This window comes from Ascaphus truei, chromosome 3 (genome assembly GCF_040206685.1).
Source record: "Ascaphus truei isolate aAscTru1 chromosome 3, aAscTru1.hap1, whole genome shotgun sequence".
NCBI lineage: Eukaryota > Metazoa > Chordata > Amphibia > Anura > Ascaphidae > Ascaphus > Ascaphus truei.
In genome coordinates this window covers 257,044,859-257,065,466 of record NC_134485.1, presented here as the reverse complement: position 1 = coordinate 257,065,466, position 20,608 = coordinate 257,044,859, and the positions used below count along the sequence as shown (strand labels likewise).

The following is a 20,608-nucleotide window of genomic DNA, read 5'->3' as shown; positions in this document are numbered from 1 at the left end:
TCATCACAAGGGTATTTAAACTGATTGGTCTTAAGGATATACTGTATTTTAAGAAGTGTGACTCATTTAAATATACTTTGTATAGACATTAGCATATCTCCCATGGTACCTAAGTATGTTCATTGTTCGGCACATGCATCTCTCCCTAATTTATTTGGAGGGAGGCTTGAGGTGACATATACACAACTGAGATACCTATTACATTAGGAAGTTGTCGCCATCCTCATCCATTTAAAATCATTTTTTGTTTTCCCCCAGAGGTTGCAGTGATTCCACCCAGCAAAGCCCTACTCTAACGGGGCTGGTAACTGCAGCCTCAATCCCCTTCGCCTTCCCCCAGCACTGGTTGTTTTTCTTTTAACTCACCTTATTTTAAGATGAGTTGTTTTTCTTTATTTGATTTGGGAGGTCTATTTGTTTTTTTGTTTTGTTTTTAAGGAGTGCTGATTTGCAGCAACTTGCTGGGGAAGGAGGGAAAAAAGAGACCTGCAGGTTTTAAAAAACTGCCTGTTTTCCTCCCTTAGCAGAGAGGCAGTTAATTAGTTCTTAAAGGGAGAGCTTCTCTCTGCAAATCTCTCCCTATACACTAACTCCTCCCTTGCCTAAAGGCTTATAATATCATGCCTAAGGGGGGAGAGATAGTAGGGCACAGGGGTCTGTACCAGGACCCCTGACCAAAAACCCACTTGCTCCAGGAGCACCAATCATGGCCACAGCCCTCAGTCTAGAATATTCAGTGCCCTGGCTGCACCTACCCCCTAAATCATGGGCGCAGGTGGCAGCTGCAGACACTAAACTCAGCAACAACAAAGCTGGGGCCCCATCTAGCCTAAGCAGGAAGCATGGGTGAGGTGCCTATATCACCCAGCCAGGGAGTTGAGGCTTATGTGAGGGCTGTGGCTGAAGTAGTTGGCCCCTCTGCAGTGGTGGCAGCCAGAAAATTGTAAGGGAAGGGTGTATTATTTTTCCGTACACTGGCTGCCACTCATACCCTGGGGCAGAGGGATATTGCTGTAGGGGGGACCATTGATGTGGCAGGTGCAACTGCTACTGCCAGGGACACAATGCCCTTGCCTATGGCACAGAGGAGGTTAGATGCTATATGTGCAAGAATCTGGGGCACACTCGCAGTAGCTGCCCCATTGGGCATATAAGATCTACCCCAGCTCCTGCACCCACTCCTCCCTCTGCCAAAATACCCTGTCCTGCTGAGCCCACTACAGCGGGGCCCTCGAAGGCTCAGATCCCCCCTGAGGCCATAGGAGAGGTCGCTGCCCCTGTTCTGGCAGTGACCTGGGGACTTCTCCCCAAAAAAGGGGAGAAAAGAAAAAGGCCCCCCACAAACATAACCCATCCCAATATAAGCACCTTACAGGGTGCGGGGGAGTGGAGGAAACTCCTGCTGGGGAGACAGTAGCACCCTTTTCTGGGGAATCGCTCCCCAGGAAGAAGAAGTTTTAAAATCCATAGGAGGATGGCTACGGACAAGGAGGGTGAACATTACTATGTTCACCCTTTAAAGACTTCTGCACTAACTAACGATCACTACACCTCTGACTGTGGACTGCAGCAAACCACCGTGCACTACCAAGAGTCCTGGGAGGTTCTTATGTGTGGTTGTGGCTTTTTGGCCCACAAACAGGAATACCTTGACTGTTTTACCAATGACTCTGTTTAGCATATATGCTTGTATTGGGAATCTCTATTCAGCTATTCTAATATGCTACATAGTTTTTTCTTTCATTATGAGATCTTGCTACTGTAGGGTCTATGAGATACATTGTTTGCCTATATCATTATAACTTTCTTTGGCTTGGTTCCACCAGTGTTTATTCTATGCTCTCTACACAGTCTTATTAGTATTCAGAGTTTAGTTTACTGCTTTCTCTGTACTGGGTTGGGCTGAGTCTACTGTCGGCAGACAGGCATCCCTTTTTTTCAGGAGAGGACACTGTGTTGCCCCTCCTGGTCTAATGTGTTCCTGTTATTTATAATATTTATAATATGGTGTTTGACATTACAAGTCTGTGGCTTATTTACTTGCACTTACTTGCATTCATTCCAGCAGGACATGTTAGGATTCGTGCTGTGTTTATCTGCACTATTTAGATATTCATAGTTGCTCAGTGGCTAGTTATATGTTTTTTATTTATTTTTTTAATTGTGTCTCTTCATCATTGTCTTTTTCAGATAAATGTGTTATACCCTTTTGTACACAACTCTGAGTGCCCCATTCTGTGGAGTCTCTGTGGCTCCTGTCTTTCAGGAGTTGCTCCCTCCTTTTTGTGATTACTCTGATTATACTCCTGGGGAGCAGCGCCTCATTCGTGAGGTTTAGTTGTTAGCAGTTATTTTGGTTGCAGTGCTCATCCCTACCTCCCTATTTCCCATTTTAATATAACTGTTTTATTAGTAATTTGTGTGTGTTTTTTTTTTTTTTTTTTGCTGTTGTAGATTTATATGTTTGGGTAAATATACAATTTCATGCTGATATCCAACTTGTATGGTCCATAAGAAAACAGCAAATGCCACCGGTTTGATTGACATGTAATGTCAATAGGAAAGCAAAGTCAGTGCTTGAGTTACAATGTTGGGGAAGGTTCGGCTTTTTCAACCATTTAACCGTTCAGTGTCAGAGGGTTTCTGAAAAATTTTAAGGGAACTTTCTGCAAACCCCTCTGCAGCAAGTGGTTCAAAACCAATGAGATTCTCTGGGCAGCGGCCTATGATCCTACTGGAACCATGCTGTCTTTAATAAATATACTGAAGTGATGTTTTTACTGTTGCACTAATGTATCAGTCCTGCTGCCATCTTCTTCTCTGCAGCCCAGGCAGAGCAGAGTGAGCGTTGCTAGATCATTGGCTGATTCCATTCCACAGTATGGGTTTCCATCTCTCCCAGGAGTTACTAATTTACTGCCCGGAGCAAGGAGCCTTTTAGCATTCATGGGAATGATCTGTTCTACATCACTATTTACAAAGCGTTTCTAATTATGCAGGTGTTTGTTCCAGTTGTTTGTTTCTAACTGCCTCTTGGTGAACTTTCTCAAAATAAATAAAGGCTGGAGCTTAATAAAATGGATGTGAAAGATGTGTCAGCTGACATGATTTAGATTAAACCAAAAGGAAGTTAAATATTTATGTGTTTATATCTCTTCATAGTAGTTGTTTGTACAATGATAACTGCATTCTTGGTTTATGCGCTAAACCACAAGTCTCATCCTCCTGACCTTTCCAAAACCGGGTCTGGAAAATTAACCAACAAAGTACAACCATGCAAGTGTTTCCTTGTGATTGTATATCACTTAATAGTTGTATGCATGATAACAAACATTATATAATACAGTATGTTTTATTAAATGTAAAATTTGAGCAGAACTGCATGCGCTGCTGAGGAAATCTAAAAATGACTGCAGAGAGCAAAGTACAGTAGTGAGTCATTTTTTAATTCCATTTTGCAGCTGAGATATAAATTGTACTGAATTATTTATATGATCTGCAATAGATACTAATTTTTTTTTAACATCTCCTCTCAATCAGAACCCACTGGGTACATTCTAGCATGACAAAAATAAGTGAAACACTTTCTTTATATGGTGTAAGAAAAAGTATGAAAATGAAAAGTTATGACGCAGTGACATTTATTTATACAATATTCTATCAGGAGCGGATACATTGAGAGTTACCTATTTTATTATAAGTATGTCGTGGGTACAAAATATTGTGATGATAACATTAGATAGGGCAGTTACAAACATGTTTAACTATGAAACAGCAGCAATCTTGAAAGATCTTAAACTGGTGGTAGATTTTAGAGGCTCCGGTAAGAGAGGTGCCTGTAAGAGAATATTTCTTTCTTATTGAACCTTGACTGTAAGCAGGCTTCTGTAGGAAAGTCTTAGGAGATAAGGGCTGTGTATGGTAGGGGTGAGAAGCCTGCTCAGATTATAGGGTAACTTATCCATATAGTGTAGTATTTAAACGTTAGAACGGAAAAATATACCTTACTTTGTGATATTGTGTTGTAAAGAATGTTATGTTTGCGGAGGTGTATTTGGGGTGCTATACAATACACTATGCCCCAAAAAGCAATCATTGGCATTAACAATTGTTCTGCAATACGCTTTGTGACGATGGGATTTAGACAGGATTTATTTCTACAAAGTGGGCATAGCTTGGTAGGTTTGAATGTCAGCTTTTCAATATAAAAACAAAACATTAGATGGAGTCTAACCATATACTCAAATATTTAAAGCTTGTAACTGAAGCTAGGTTACTGTTAGAGTTGGCTCTAATGAGTAGCTCTGTTATTGGTAGCTTTAGAAGTTTAGCATTCATCCCAAATACCATAATTACTGAAAGAAGCAATACTAAAAGCAACAGACCAGTCAGGCAGGTTAGTAAATATATAACCAAGAGAACTCAAAAAGAATTGAGTAAAGCACCCTAATAATTTGCACTCTTACCCTATAGTGTAATACATTGCTCCTAATAACCAAAAGGCTACGCACTGTTCCCTGTCAGGGTATGGAACCGACGAAAAAACAAAAAATTCTTTAATACATCTAATAATCACATTCAATAGTAAAAAAAGGTTTTAAAATGTTGTTTAAAATCCCCATGTGGGAGCGGTGGAGTAGGGAATAAATACACAGAAAAGAAAGTGAGCTTGCGCGCTATACCAGTTCACATCTGTTTTTTCCAAGTGTCATCTGGTTTTGTAAGTGTGAGTTTTATACAAGCAGGAGTTTGAACATAGGAGTTGTAAAGTGTGTGTGTGTGTGTATATATATATATATATATATATATATATATATATATATATATATATATATATATATATATAGCAACTGTAAATATTACTGTATGTTCATTTGCATGTCTTAGACAGGTCTGCAACCTGTATATATATATATATATATACAGTATATCTTTATATAGCGCCCAAAACTGTACAATTACAATAAGATCAGACAATAGGAAAGGAAATCACTGTGATGGAGAGCTTACAATATAAGTGTTATGATGGGAAACTTAGAGTGACAGCAGGTGAGGGAATAAAAGCAGCAGATGGCAGTCGTTAGCAGGAGTGACTGTGGGTGTGTGACTGTAGCCATGAGTCTAGGCCAGTGTTTCCCAACCGTGGTTCTGTGGCACCCTAGGGTTCGGTGAGAGGATCTAAAGAGGCCATGGGATTACTTGATGTCCCGGAGCAGGGGGAAAGCAGGGCTGTTGCTAGGGGGATGGGCAGTTTCTTCAATCCTGATTGGCAGCTGATGGGTAATGCAGCCAATCAGAAAGAGGTGTCAGGAGCCTGAGGTGTGGCCAAGAAGAGCAGGAAGCAGCATGGGCAAGAGATAAGTGAGGCGGTCTATTTTTTTTCTCCTTCGGTGAGTCTGTGCCTCCTCTGTGCCTCCTCTGTTTCCTGTGACTCTCTGTCTCTTTCCTGTGTCTTTTGTGATTGACTGTCCTGTTGCCTCAGCAGCAGAACACTGTGATTAGGTGTGCCCCGAGATAAAAAGTTTCTTACACATGGTGCAGTAAGTGAATGTCGCCTGATACCTGATTGATCTTTTAACGCAAAATAAATGGGGGAAAAGTGAGGGACCCAGAATTTGATACAGTACGTCTCATTATAATCTGTACACCATGTAACTCCTTCCTAACTACTCCTTTTCAAACTTCTCATAAACCAACCTGGTACCTAGAAGGTTCATGCATCAAAGTCTCGGCTGCAAAAATGGGGTGTAAAAACAGCAGTATTTTTATCAATGCAAAATATTCAATTGTTTCCTACGGGACATTTTTCTTTTATAAGTTTGTTCCAGTTTTGCCCCACTTTTGCAGCTGGAAGACTTTGATACATGACCCTAATAAACAGTAAAATTGTATACCATTGAAAACGCATTATATACTGTCTCCTCATACTTTCTTTGAAAATTAACACATCATCAAAAATTCTTATAAGATGCTGTGAGCCAATTCAAATGAAGGACCATATGACTATGCGGTGCTATTCCATAAGACACCTTTCAGGAATGGAAGACACGTGCTTACAGCCTGTTCATGTGACGTGTAAGGTGTCTGGGGAGGTGGAAGGGGTCTCATGGCATAGTATCTCTTAGTAAATACAGGACAAAATATCCTCTAGTAAGGCCCCAAACTGCACCTTAGCGTGGGTGGTATCGATCATGGGTGGTCAACTTCAGTCCTTAAGGCCCACCAACAGGCCAGGTTTTAAGGATATCCCGGCTTCAGCACAAGTGGCTCAATCAAAATGACTGAGCCACTGATTGAAACACCTATGCTGTAGCTGGGAAATCCTTAATATCTGACCTGTTGGTGGCCTTGGAGGACTGGAATTAAGCACCTATTGTATAGATGACAATTACAGCAGGAGCTTCCAAAGTTACTCCCCCCAATGCTTTGCAATTGCATTGTGGGGCTCCCGCTGTAGTTGACAGCTATACCTCCCGTGCTGTCTGTACATACTGTACTAAGGTGCAGTTTGGGGCCTTATTGAGCTTGTGTCCTCACTAGCTCAGGACACTATACCTGTACTGCCTCGCGTTGATCATATAGCATTGTTAGCAATACTCTGATAACTAGGCAATAAGATTAATTAGGAGTTCGCAGCACAAATATTTTCTAGCAAGGGGTGCACAATGTAAAAAAGGTTAAAAACCACTGCTCAAAATAAGATAATTTCAGGTCTCTGCGAGTAAATTCCTTAAACTATTGTTGTCTCCATTACAGGAAGAACCTGGTTTGCTGTGTTTTGAACTGCACATTCATAATATCTTTGTATCTTTCTGATTGTAGGGGGGGAAGTCATACACAGGGCCGTGCGGAGGAAGAGACTGCACTCAAGGATGTCAGTGCCTCCCAGAGAAAGGAAGTCGTGTAAGTACCAGCAAGTGGCCTATGTCTGTTTCAGTCTTTTGAAGAAAATAACTTTTGGAATGGAAACTTGCAGTAAGTGAAACTGAAATATGTTAAATCAGAATTACTTGTATGTAAAGGTACAGTCATAGGATTACAATCATCGCTATTACCAGATCTGACAATGTTGAATAATACGTGGTTGAGAAATATTTTATGGGAAAGACTCTTGTCACCGTTTTCATTAAATGTAACAAGATATGCATACTGTAGGTGCCCAAGGATCGAATGTTCTGTGGTTCAGATGTCTCTTTGTGGTGCTACAGTGCTTAGTTATTTCATATTTATATACTCAGAAAAGTTTATATATCAGTTTCAGCACATCAAATAATCAGGATATTTATTTTACTAGATTGACAGCTTGTGTTTTTTCTTGTGCATTAGTTTTCCCTTATAATACAGTGATATTTACTTGTACCTTCTGTCCTGTATAAGGCTGAGTCCATAGAAGGACCGACAGCATTGAGCCGTGCGGACGCTCCGCGATGAGCCCCGTCATCCTCAATGTGGATGTCTTGAGAGGGGGCTTCCGCGAGCGTCCGCAGACGTGCTGAGGCAGAGGGATTTTCAGCCGACATCAGAAATTGTATGAGCGCGCTGTCGGCTGAAAACCTCCAATCACAGTGAAGCAGCGTCACGATGTCGGCGCCGTGACGTTGGCAGCCGTGATGTGGATGTCGGTGCTTCGCGGGCTATTGGCCGCATGACGTCAGTGCTCCGCCTCCCGATCGCGCATGCTGGCTCGCCTAAAAGTCCATACAATCGTTCCTGATTGAGCAGGCGAGCCTCAGCATCAGCGCGGAGGAGGACTGTCGGTGCTTCTATGGATGCAGCCTAATGCTGTGAGTGCTTTGTTCATATCGTAGTGCTTACAGTGTTTTTTAATCTAGCCGATAGTGGGGAAAACAGAGGAAGGAAAAAAGTAGTAAGACACCATTGTAGTGATGTTTATTAGTTGGTAAGGAAATATCAAAACACAGACTTTTACACATTAATGAACACATATAATTAACAATTGTAGCACATAAGAACATAGATTCAGAATCATTTGCTTAATATTAACTTAGACTGTAGCCTTGCATTGCTAAATTTGGTATTTCTCAGGTGCTGTTAGCAAAGGTTTGGAAACCACTTTAGAAATATACCGTATACAGAATTTGTATATATTTTATCTGTTTGCAAGTTGCCAATGGATTTTTCCAACTTATATGCAGAAAGGTATTCAAATCTCTTGTTCAGCAGATTTCTCAAATTTGGGTAGAAAATAAAAGTACTACAGTACTAGAAAAAATATGTTACAAACAGAATTCTATCCACTTTTTATTAAGCAAAAAAGCATGAATATAGATTCCTCAATTGTCCTTTTTCCTTGTGTCCCTCCCTGCTCCTCACATACTTTCCTCTCTTCCATTGTTGCACACAAAACACCAATGTAGGATAACATGATAATAGCATTGTAGCTACAATTTTACCAAGGTATTTTTTCACAATTTTGTATATAGTAGAAGAGGGCCTTGCCAGCACCACATTTACTGTATGTAGAGTTCCAGAAGAACTCGTACTTGGCCATCAGTTATCACCACTTGGTCGGCCAATCCAAATAACTTACAATCGTTCCATGAGAGGACACCAGCACCATGCCCTGCCACTCAACAATTGATTAGCAGGGCCACCCATACCTCCATGAGAAGACACCGTTGCACCCTGCGACCTAGCATGTGTTATAGTAGCGCCTTGCTAAATCCACCAAGTGGATGTGGGGCAGAGCCTCCTTTCTAACCTGCCGAATCACCTTTAGTCTCTTCCACCAGCAAGCTATTTCTCCATGAATTTTGGATCTAAACGTACTCTTTGGTCTGGCTATGGTCATTCAGAATCGAAATCATGCTGCCCGAGCACTTGAGGCTCCAGGATTTCCTGTAGTTTAAAAAATTTGTGTATAAAAATATATTTGACAAACTTTCATGTTAGTGCTATAAAAGTAACTCAAGTCATATTGTGTACCTCTCTATAGTGGTCCCTCTTACGGTATCCTCTCTCTATATAACCTACCTGTGAAAAGATAAAGTTGAAATAAAAAGGGTTTTAAAACCAAGTGTTCCAAATATGTTCTGTTTTCCATGACAAATACGGTGAACCAAACAATGTATTATAAGGGTACTGGTAGTATAAGGGTACTGCTACAATAATGGTACTGGTAGTATAATTGTACTGTGATTACTCACAAAATCAACAAATTTGCTGGCATTGCACCAAGAACATGTTAGGGGTGTTATTTTGTCTTTGTCAACCCATGTCCCTGAAAATACAAACAATATACATAACTATTAGCTTTAACTTGTAAGATGTTTTTTTTGTATTTTTTTTGTTCTGTAGAACCAAGATTCCTGTAAATGACCATTGTCAATTATCTCACTAGTGACTTCATAAAAGAAAACATCTAAACTTATTTGGCACCACAATCTCTGTGTGTAACAGGTTGCTGTCCACATATACTGTATGATTGTGCTTGCAGGACACCAGTGGGAAGCAGCCCCAGCAGCAGTAAGCGCTGCCAGAATATACAGACTTTTTTTTTTTTTTGCTAGAGCTTTTCCTAGAGAAAAATTATCCATTTCAATGAATTAACCATTTAGGGGAAAAAAAACACCTTTCCCCATATTAAGGCATCCTTTCTGTGAAAGTGAAAGCTTGAAGACATCTTCCCAACAATTCAGGAATGTTAAGTATTGCACATTCTTCAAATGAATGTGTGACTTGCGTAAGAGATGAGAGCTCCGCAGGCCAGCATGTTCAGTGACGGGGTGATCCTGCATGAACCACGAGTAGTACAAATAATCTTAGCATGGAGGGGAATGCAGTGATTTTGGAAAGTGGAAGATTTAGTATCAATTTCATCTGAACATCTTCCAAATGTGTGCATTTGGTTCTGATTTTTATTTTTTATGGAAGACCATACAGTCAGTAAAGAACTGTGTATACTACTGTGATTCAAAACAATGGAAATAAGGATTTTCTATGGTTGCCCATGCGTTCATGTTTTGTCTTTTGATTATCAGCTTTCAAATAGGGGAAGTAGGGACACGTGTAAATATTGGTGCGGTTCATTGCGAAGCTGCATTTATCTTGGTTTGGCCCAGAGGTGCTGAATGGAATGAAGAGACCGTGCTGCCCGCCAGCCTGGCCTTACATAGGCCCTCTGGAAACTCCTCGTGTGGGGGGGCAGCGAGGGGAAGGCCAGCCCCCCCCCCCCTCCCCTGTCATCAGTCCCCCCTCCCCCTCCCCCGCCTATGGCTAGGGGGGCCGCTCCACGTGACTCACAATCCTTTCTCTGTCATTTTGTTTCTCATGCCTCCCTCTGTATAACTCCTGTTCTATACACAGTCACTAGTCAGTAAGAATGCAGGACGTTTTGCTTTGCCATTTGACTTGGGGATATTAGAATGTCTGGGGCAATGCAGCTAAATTTGGGACAATTGGCAAATCTAGTTTTAATTTTTTTTCAGCTTTGTCAATAAAAATACCTATTTATAAATGATTGCCTTTAAAACTATTTCCTCTAGTAAACCTGAGTGATGCCACCATTTTTAAAGTGTTTAGAGATTCATGGTAAATTAATAATATGTTTTGTATGTACATAGTATGTGTTAATTTCCAGTAAGAACATTTAAAACCATTACCCTTGCTCCTGCTGCGCCTTTATTAAAATGCAGTGTATATTCTAATTAGGCCCAAATAAACTCCTAGTACTTAAACGTGACTTTCCCTATTCATATATAAAACAGTCATCATACTGTCGTACTCAGCATTCATTTATAAAAGAAGATAACATAAGGTCGCAATGAAAATGTATTTTTCAGCGGCCACGTGAGCGGTTCAGCCAATGAGGGCAAACCGCTCACAGTCACGCCCCTGCCACGCACCCCAGTCGCTGTCTCTTGTCTCTAACACTATAAGCAAAAATCACTGCTACAAGCCGACAGATGATGCCACGCCGTCGCCGGACTATAAGTGCGGCGTTATAGTGTCGGCACCTTAAACAAATGTCTAGCATGCAGGCTACCAGAGACTCTCACAGCCACCACCAGCTTAAGTTCTTTCAAATCTAAGGCTGTCTCACGCTTTAATCTGGTCTGTAACTGTTTCATACGCTCATAATATATATTTTCTTTAACTGTGCACGCAATGTCTTGTATATAATGTATACCCTGTTCATTTATGTAACTGTACTTGTAACCATGTATTATTTGTCTTAACTCTGTGCCCAGGACATACTTGAAAACGAGAGGTAACTCTCAATGTATTACTTCCTGGTAAAATATTTTATAAATAAATAAATAAATTGATGATGGACCATGCAGGATTTTCTTATTGCACTTGCCAGGTAATTATGGTGGGGCATGTGATTCCACTGAACCATTCATTTTCAGAAACACTGCTTTTGATAACCGAGAATAACTATAGATGGAAATTCTGAAGAGCTGTTTAGAAGATGAAGCATTTCTTTCATATATTTAGCCTTTTCTTTTTAGGATTAAAGAGCTTTCAAGCACTGCAGCCCTTTACATGCCCTCGAGAAACATGCATGGAGGCATAAATCACAAATATCACACAAAAGACCTTTGTTGCAGTAGTGTTTTATTCTCAATAAGATTACTGTTTTATTGAGGCAAAAGAACCCTTTAAAAAGGCAGAAATCCCATCAAAGAAGATGAGTAATAGACTTTAATTGATTTAAAAGATTAATAGCATTTAGTCCATAGACATGAACAGAAAGTTACTCTGTTAATAGCCAGACAGATTTCAGCCACTGGTCACCACCACCCCACAAATGTCCCACTGGAGGGAAAATCAGACAATACGTCATGTAAAATTAACATATATTGCAAGATCTGTAGCGCTTGCCTTGTGCAACATCTTATCAAGCAATTTTTTTAAGTGTGATCTAAGTTGAATGGGACATTTTTGAAATTCCTGCGGAAATACACTGCAAACTCATGGAAGAAGTTCTTATCTGACCCGTGTTGCTATATTAAGTTTCAGAGTTTGAAATGAAGCTGGAGGAGTTGTCGGCTAATCTGCACCAATCAAAACAAATTCAACACACTGCTTGACTGGGTATATTAAATGCTTCCCTGTGTGTAACACATTGTAAATTCAATTAAGTAAAATGATTACACCATCAATTACATTATCTCCATTGAGGATTGTTTTATAATTGTAGATATGTTTTTTTTTACCTGTCAAACTTTGTCAGAAAGTGTATCTCCCCGTCCCCCAACAACAATACTGTATATGACTGGATATACAATCTATATGCTTCTTGCATTAGATTAAAGTTAATCATTTTACTAAATATATAGAAATTTAAATCTTAAACAGCTTTTCATAAGGGTACAGTATATGTATCAGCTCAAAGCCCCTATGGTGTGTCCCAACCATTTTTTTTATTCCCTTACTCTGTTAGCCTTACCAACAGAGCAGGACTTCTTATTCTAATGGTTCTCTTTCTTTGCAATATGCTCCGCTCTTGTACTTTGTTGAAACCCTTTGTGTTTGAAAGTTTTTATAATAGCCTGTCTCTCCCTTTTACTCCTCTAGGTTGTACATACAGTGCTATATTAAAGTAATTCCATCTTTCCTGACACATTTTATGCGGTGTAGACCATGCACCATTTTAGTAACCCTTCTTTGCACAAGCTCCCATTCATCTCCTTCTTGAGATATGGTTTCCAGACATGAACACAGTGCTCTAGGTGAGGTGTCACCAATAGTCTATGAAGAGACATCTCTTTCTGCTGCTTTTGGGTTCTTTCCCGTATAAGTGACTTATTGGCAATTAACTATGAGAGCAATCAATACTTTCAAGTGATCACGATTAGAGATGGGTAACTTTTTTTTGCGGATTTGGATCTGCCGCGGATTGGGCGGTTCCTTTATTCTGCGGATTTCCACGAATCGGGCTCAAAAATGGCGATTTGTCTTTCCGTATTTTTTTTTATCATTGGCAATCCAATCCAGATTTCACAAACCATTGGAGGATTTCATGAGTTCAATCCGCGGATTGGATTGCCAGAATCCGCGCGGATTGTATCCAATGGCTGTTTTGGATTAATCCGGACGGATTGAAACTGGAACAATCCGCCAATGGATTTTACACAGCGGAACGGATTTTTAATGGAATGTTCGAGAAATTCCGCAAAACGGATTTTGACAGTTTCTCCCATCTCTAATCAAGAGGCACAAGTGGCCTGGATGGTGGATTGCTTCCCTGGTTATAAGGAGTAAGAATATTGGACAGTGGCTTTCAGGGGCCTATTCAATTCTTTAAAGTACAGGAAAAAACCTTTTGAGTAGTAAATTGAAATATCGCAAGGGACTGAGAGTCTACAATAAAAGTAATTTCTCTCACTTTATAACTTTGTCACTAGCTTACCTACTGTTCTTCTGTTAAGTACCTGAATAAAAACATTTCAACCCACATTTAAACTATTCCGTAAGAGACCTTCTGGCCTTAGAAGAAACCTTACAGCTATTCAAATGAACCATTTCTAATGTATATTAAAGCACTGGAAGGTTTCCTATGACATAATGTAATACCGCTTAGTAAATATGGCTCATTGTACCCAACAAGAAACTCCTTTGTCAAGGAAAGTGAACGTCTTTTTTTAGGAATGATATTTTTTGCATAGATAATTCACATTTTTGTTGCTACAAAACTATCTTCTGTTTTGGGGCGAATTTGCATTGCTAAATACCTCATATGAATAGGGCTTTAGGCTACATTTGTGACCTCATCTAGATCGTGAAATCAGGACTACTAAACACCACAGAAAGGAACAACCACATTCAATACATTTATGCGCAAAAAAAGTAGTTGTACTCTGGGGTTGTAAATAGGAAAGTATTGGTACTTGTACACCCTAATACCATCTCACAAGCAATCATTTATCTTTTCTGATTGTGTAAAATATTTTTGTATTTTCGGGGAATAAAATGTAATGAAAAAATGGACATAAATGCATATATTACTAGCTAAACATTTAAAACTTCTGTCATCCTAAAGCTCTCCAATTATTTTTTTATTTAATGTACAGTATAGTCACAAAAATGATGATGGCACAATTAACAAACAGCAATAAATTCAGCAGTAAACCTGGCATTTAAAGCTGTGGAGTTGTCACTACTTAAATGTCTCAGACCAAAGCATGGGGGAACCTTACACATTTTAGGATCACATTTGTCATTGCATAATGGTGAATTTAATAACATTTTGACACACTTATGTACAAAACTGATTAGTTGGTGTCATTTGTTTCAGGGTGACAAAATATATACATTGCAGGACAGAAACAGGCCACTCTTAAAATAATATGTATACATATACGGAAACAAAATTATTAGGACTGCGCATAGGCCGGAACTGTCTCAGATAACAACAGCATGTGATTCAATAATTAGTTATAAATGATGACTGTACTAACTAAGTTAGAAACTAGTATAACTGGGTGAATTAAGTTTTTTTGGTCTTCACAACGATAACAAAATAATAATACACTACAACGTGTTGGGAACAACATTTGGCAACAAGTCATAACATAAAATAGCGAATTACGCTTAAAAGACATCCACAAGGGAAAGAGAGGATTGGATGGGAGGGATAGGGAGGGGGTTTGGAAGGTCCTCATTGTCTTAGGATTGTTCCTTGGGTCTGATCACTCGATGTTTTAGGCTCGTCAAATTAACTCCAGCTCTAGTTCCCATGCGGTCCCACTCCAGTAATATATCTTCAACTATCCTATGCTCTATCAAAGGAGAATCATCTGTATTGTATGTATTGTATGTCTTTATTTATATAGCGCCATTAATGTACATAGCGCTTCACAGTAGTAATACACATGGTAATCAAATAAATAACAGATAATATAAATAACAGATCATGGGAATAAGCGCTTTAGACATAAAAGTAACATTAAGGAAGAGGAGCCCCTGCTCCGAGGAGCTTACAGTCTAATTGGTAGGTAGGGAGAACGTACAGAGACAGTAGGAGGGAGTTCTGGTAAGTGCGTCTGCAGGGGGCCAAGCTTTATGTATCATGTGTTCAGAATATCCACAGTGCTATTCATATGCTTCTTTAAGCAAGTGTGTCTTAAGTTGGGTCTTAAAGGTGGATAGAGAGGGTGCTAGAGCTATCATAGCAATACTGAGGCGGCATTCACTCTGAGATGTCCGTCTGAGCTAACCATGGTAGCCAAACTTTTTTGAATATATTGCCAGTGTCATTAACTAGACTTGTTAATTTCTCCATCTGACACACAAACCAAATTCTGTTCTTGATTTTGGTCAATGGGGGGATCTCATTTTGCTTCCATATTGCTGCAATCTCGCACCTCGCTGCAGTTGCAAAGTGGGCAACTAATTTGTTCTCAGCTCCGGTGTTGTTCAATTAAACAGCCCCGGTGTTGTTCAATTAAACAGAAAAGCCAGGGGTCCATGGGGATGTCGAGGCCCAAAATCCTCTGTAGCCAATCCTTATACTGTATATATCATCTATACATGAATATAAAGTATGGCGGACAGGATTATACTTGTTTGTGTTTTTCACACCCTTGCATACATATCTCTTTTCCTCATTTAGTGATCATTTCATACTTTAGTATACAAGTTAGATCAATGTTTTTTGATGTCCTAACGCATAAACAATACAGGTATCTTCAAACACGTTGCAGATTGTCCCTGTACAACCAACAGCGGAGATGGTTAACACTGGGGATCAGCATATTAATTATCCAATGTTCTGCAGGCCTTATCACAGCAATTACTATTGCACATGATACAGCTGTAATCAAATCAAAGATATTGGTCTGGTTGCCATAGGTTTGGATGACGGTGATGATGCAGAAATTCACAACATATTCCACCATTACGCACCAGAGCGAGCAATAAATACTGCTGCGCCTCTTCCTTTTCAACCACACCTTTAAGAGACATAACCGAACTGGAAAAAGTGCAGGAAAAGCCTCCAAATGAATAAAGGGGATGGAATGTCTGGCTCATGAGAAATGACTATGCAAAGTAGGATTGTTGACATTAAGACAGAAGGGATATGACTACTAGCTACTATTGTACCAGCAATCAGTACAAGTTGCTTTCAAGGGAAATGTTTTACCCCAAAGACAATGCAAGTAACACTGGGATATCCCTCTCGTTTAGATGAGATCATATTTCATCAACAGCAAAGGAAATGGTTATTTACAGTAAGGTCAGTGAAAATGTGGAATTTACTACCCTCTAAGGGGTAACAGAAGGTAGAGAAACCCCACAGAAGAGTGTTGCACACTAGATTAAGTATAATGGCTTCAATGGGGCTTCCATGTGAGGGACACACGATTCGGCGATTTCTGAGCTTATACAATATACCCCTAAGGCTTTGCCTGTAGTGCCGCTGATGGCGACGGCGACACGATGGGTGGCGTCACCCGTCGCCACCGGCTAAAGTTATGTTTCGCCGGTCGGCGGCATCGCGGGATTCCCGCAATTTGATTTGTTAAAGAGCCGTCACGTGATCAAAATTTTCCGGCAGCGGGTTTTGGCGATGGCGACGTCTCTCCATCGCTTGTCGCCGTCGCGTGCACTATAAGCGCACGCGGCGGCGGCAATGCTTTTGTTTTCGGGCAAATTCGCGTCACCGGCACTATAAGCGCAGCCTAAGACAGTGTGATTGCAGTAATTACATTATAGAAAAATGTTGATACATTTTTAGAATAAGTTCAAACATAGGCAGAGTATTGATAGGCAGGAGCAATGTAATCGCCATTACTAGAGACAGGAATGTTAGTGTGTGTTAATTTTTTCCAATGGTGGGACAGAAGCATATTATCGCTATACAGGTGATCACGTGGTCGCAGTGACGGAAGTTATGTGGCACTGACTTCCTGGCATTGTAAAGGTTAAGCCAGAAACTCTTTTGAGTAAAAATGAGTAACTGGAATAGAAAAATAAATCAAATAGAATGATAAATACCATTTAAAAAAATCTGCACAATAGCATGTGAAGTCGTTCTGTTTTACTTTGTGTTGTTCTCTACTTAGTGGGCAATTGTTGTAACCTTTGTAGGTGCAGCTCCCCTTTTAAATATTTCTTCACCATAACGTACACCAAAACCAAAATTAAAATGGCCCTACCATTGTGTGACACCACTCAAACAGCCCCAGCTCTGTGATTCTCGGTAGGGTGGAGCAAATGAGAATAAGCAACAGACGTTGCCATGTGGATAACTGCACTTTAGGCTTTTATCATGTTTAAATAACATAACATGACATGAAATCAAGAAGAAATTTAAATAAGGTTGATAATCTGCTTTAAAGGGCATCATAGCTAAGTCATTTTCAATATAGGTGTAACGCCTGTATGCCCGCAGACCTGGCCAGTCCCCAGTACTGAGGTGGCTAAGGGTATAACACGCACCCACAGCAGTGAGGGCATGCCCGGAGTGTGGTAATGCGTTGCCGGGCCTGGTGAGAAAGGGTTAACGTATACTTGCAGAGTCCGAGGTGCCAGAGATCGGATAGTAATGTCCGTGTGCCAGAGTTCAAGGATTGGAGAGAGCAGCGTAGTAATGTCCGTAAGCCAGTGTTCAAGGGTTGGAGAAATCAGAGTAGTCAAATCCAAAGCAGTACACGAGTTCAAGCCAGGGGAATCCAAACAGGGGCAGGGACAGGAACCAGCGCTGAAACAAACAAGGGAGCTAGGCATAGACACTACACACACAGGAGTCACAGGAAAGCTATGCAGAGCAATGAGCAAGAGGACAGAGTGGGGTTATAAAGGAAGGAGAACCAATAGGGGAGAGAGGAGGAGCAGAGGGTTGAGTGAGAGTTTGCAGGGATAGGTCTGAGAGATCAGGGGAGGAGACAGGGGAATAATTAAGAGAGATGGCTTGTAAGCCACGGGGGCGGAGCTGGACGGCAGATAACTGGAGCGTGTGCGCGCACCCTCTGTAAGGGTACTATGCGCGCGCACCGTGTGTGTCACAGAGCGTGAGGGACGCAGCGCCGCGGGGGCTCTCGGCAAAGGGGGCGAGAGGGATGGAGAAACGGAGGAGCCAGGTAATGTGGAAGCTGGGGGAATAGAGACACGCCAGGGGCCGTGGGTGCTGCGGAGGGCAGCAAGTGATCGCGAATGCGCACGCACACCGCGGAGGACACGCACGTGACCTGAACACGCGTCAGTGTATGCCAACCGCTCCGCAGAGGAACGGCCGCGATGAAAGGAAGGAAGAGAGTGAGGACGCAAGGAAGAGGGAGGGCTAGAGGCAGTGGAAACAGAGGTGACGGGGACACGCTGGGAAGCGCGAGTCCCCCGATCCGTCACAATAGGCCATTTTGGGGATCCTGCTTCTTTAACCACCCTACACTTACTATGTGCTTAGTTTGTAACCTAGAACAATTGTTACATGTACAGATATACAGTAGCAGGGGTTATTGCACTATGGTTGGATATTCTATTATGCATTATCACTGCCAGTGAGTCCTATCGAATATCGGGGATATTCTGCGTTATTGTGTGTTTTTCTGCATTATTTGAGCAGGTGTAATAACCTTTTACATCTGTAAATTCAACAATCGGCCTAGAATGATGAGCTACAGTGGCGAGAAAAAGTTTGTGGACCCTAATGATAAAGGAAATTCCATAGTTTTTCATGATAACGTTCTTGAATAGGTTTCTACAGGGTTTATATTAATAGGGTTTCATGTCTTTTGAAACAAAATGATGCATGAATTAAGCAAACAATGTGTAATTAAGAGTCAGGGTATGTGAAAAAGTAAGTGAAACCCTGGTTTTATCAGCTAAATTAAAGGGGATAATTAGAATCAGGTGTTTAAATTAATAGGCACATCTTCAGAGGTGAGTTTTTGAGGCTGTATGAAGATCAGAAACTTTGTGAGTTTGGTCTTCACCATACAGGTGTACGGAAACACGTCATGCCACGATCAAAAGAAATCTCTGAGCGCCTCAGAAAAGCAATATTATTTACTACACATTATAGTAATAAAGAAACATTGTCTGTACTGTACTTTGTGTGTTCTCAGAACAATTTCAACTAATGTAGTTAATAGATAGTTCATTAATTCAACTGAGCGGAAGCATAAAACTTTGGGCGACAAATAGTTCCCAAATTTTTTCAGCAATCTTTTTTTTTTTCTTTCAAAGAAGTTAGTTAAGGAAAATGCTAATGTTTGGAATGGTCTGTGTCCTCTGTGGCTGGTTGAACTTGAGTCAGTTTGCACTGTATGCAGCCTTGTCTGATTCTCTTCTCTCACATTGGAAGTTAAATGTATTTCTTATCTTCAGTATCACCAGCTGAAAATATCATTATTCTTATATATTTCTGTTAATCTCTTTGATATTTCTCTTGGGATCATTGCACAGTATAAGTTGTTGCTATGTTACAGTATGATGATGATTTGCGACAAATTTTATAAAAAAGAGTTTGCGGGCACTACTGTTGCTGTTATCCCACCTCACATTTGCAAAATACAGGGGTCGTGTCAACGTAAAGAAAAGCCCTTTCTCGGGGGCCTATTTCTCAAAGTTTTTCAGCTGCAAAATGTGGGCAAACTTGAAAACGTTCTAAAATCTTAATTTTAAAAAATGTGCTCCCATTAAAAGCAATATCATTTTTTTAGCTTTCATAAATCGGGCGCCATTTTATTGTGTTGGTTTTGCCCCAGTTTTCAAGATGGTTGACTTTAATAAGTAGACTGTGTTTATCTGTTGCAGAAGTTTAATACGGTTTATGCTATTTCAGAACCAGATGATTTTTCGAAGTAGAAAAAAGTGAGAAATAATTGAATTGATCCCATTTGATACATTTTATTGCATTATCAGGTAAAAAGTAACTCCTCCCTAAGGTGTCCTATTTACACCCCCAAAATGCAGGCAGACGCACTGGTGAAAATTGGATTAAGGTACCTTTATACCTTGATGCAAGTTAAAAATTGAGCAAAATTGATACAAAGAGCATCATTTTTATTTTGCATCTTTTAGCATTAATGGACCAGTATACTTTGTTCGCATTTTGTACCATGTACAAAAGATTCAGATGTGGAGATTGTGAAAAGGATGCAACAGTGACACGCATATTTAAATTCTGTACCAAATTGTGTACCTTCATTCTTCTTTCTCCCTTCCTTCTGCTTCACTAAATGACAGGTCTGAGGTGATGTATACCTCGTTGGTTATCAATCTGCTCCAAATGTAAACCTTGGTACTTAGGACACTTCTTAGAGCAGAATATAGTCTGTTTTTTTATTTCTCTTGAGACCTTAGAAAAGTTTAGTTTAAAAAAAATGGGATATTTTTTTTCTTTATAAAACTGTAGATTATGACTGCACCAATATCCAGCATAAGCCATATCTACTAACCACTGCAGTGTCCTGAGACACCTTATCATCCATTCTGCGGCTCTTGGGATGAGTGGGGCTCTTGGGATGAGTGGGGCTCTTGGGATGAGTGGGGCTCTTGGGATGAGTGCGGCTCTTGGGATGAGTGGGGCTCTTGGGATGAGTGCGGCTCTTGGGATGAGTGGGGCTCTTGGGATGAGTGCGGCTCTTGGGATGAGTGCGGCTCTTTGGATGAGTGCGGCTCTTTGGATGGGTGCGGC

At 40.5% G+C, this 20,608-nt stretch overlaps 1 protein-coding gene across 1 annotated transcript in view; it reads left to right on the top strand.

The window, feature by feature from the left end:
• COL4A2 (collagen type IV alpha 2 chain) overlaps nt 1-20,608 on the top strand; it is a 237,402-nt gene that overhangs the window by 27,914 nt on the left and 188,880 nt on the right. Inside the window, exon 4 of the mRNA XM_075590709.1 lies at nt 6,823-6,903. Within this exon, the coding sequence (XP_075446824.1) occupies nt 6,823-6,903 (81 nt within the window). The remainder of the gene's footprint in view (nt 1-6,822; nt 6,904-20,608) is intronic.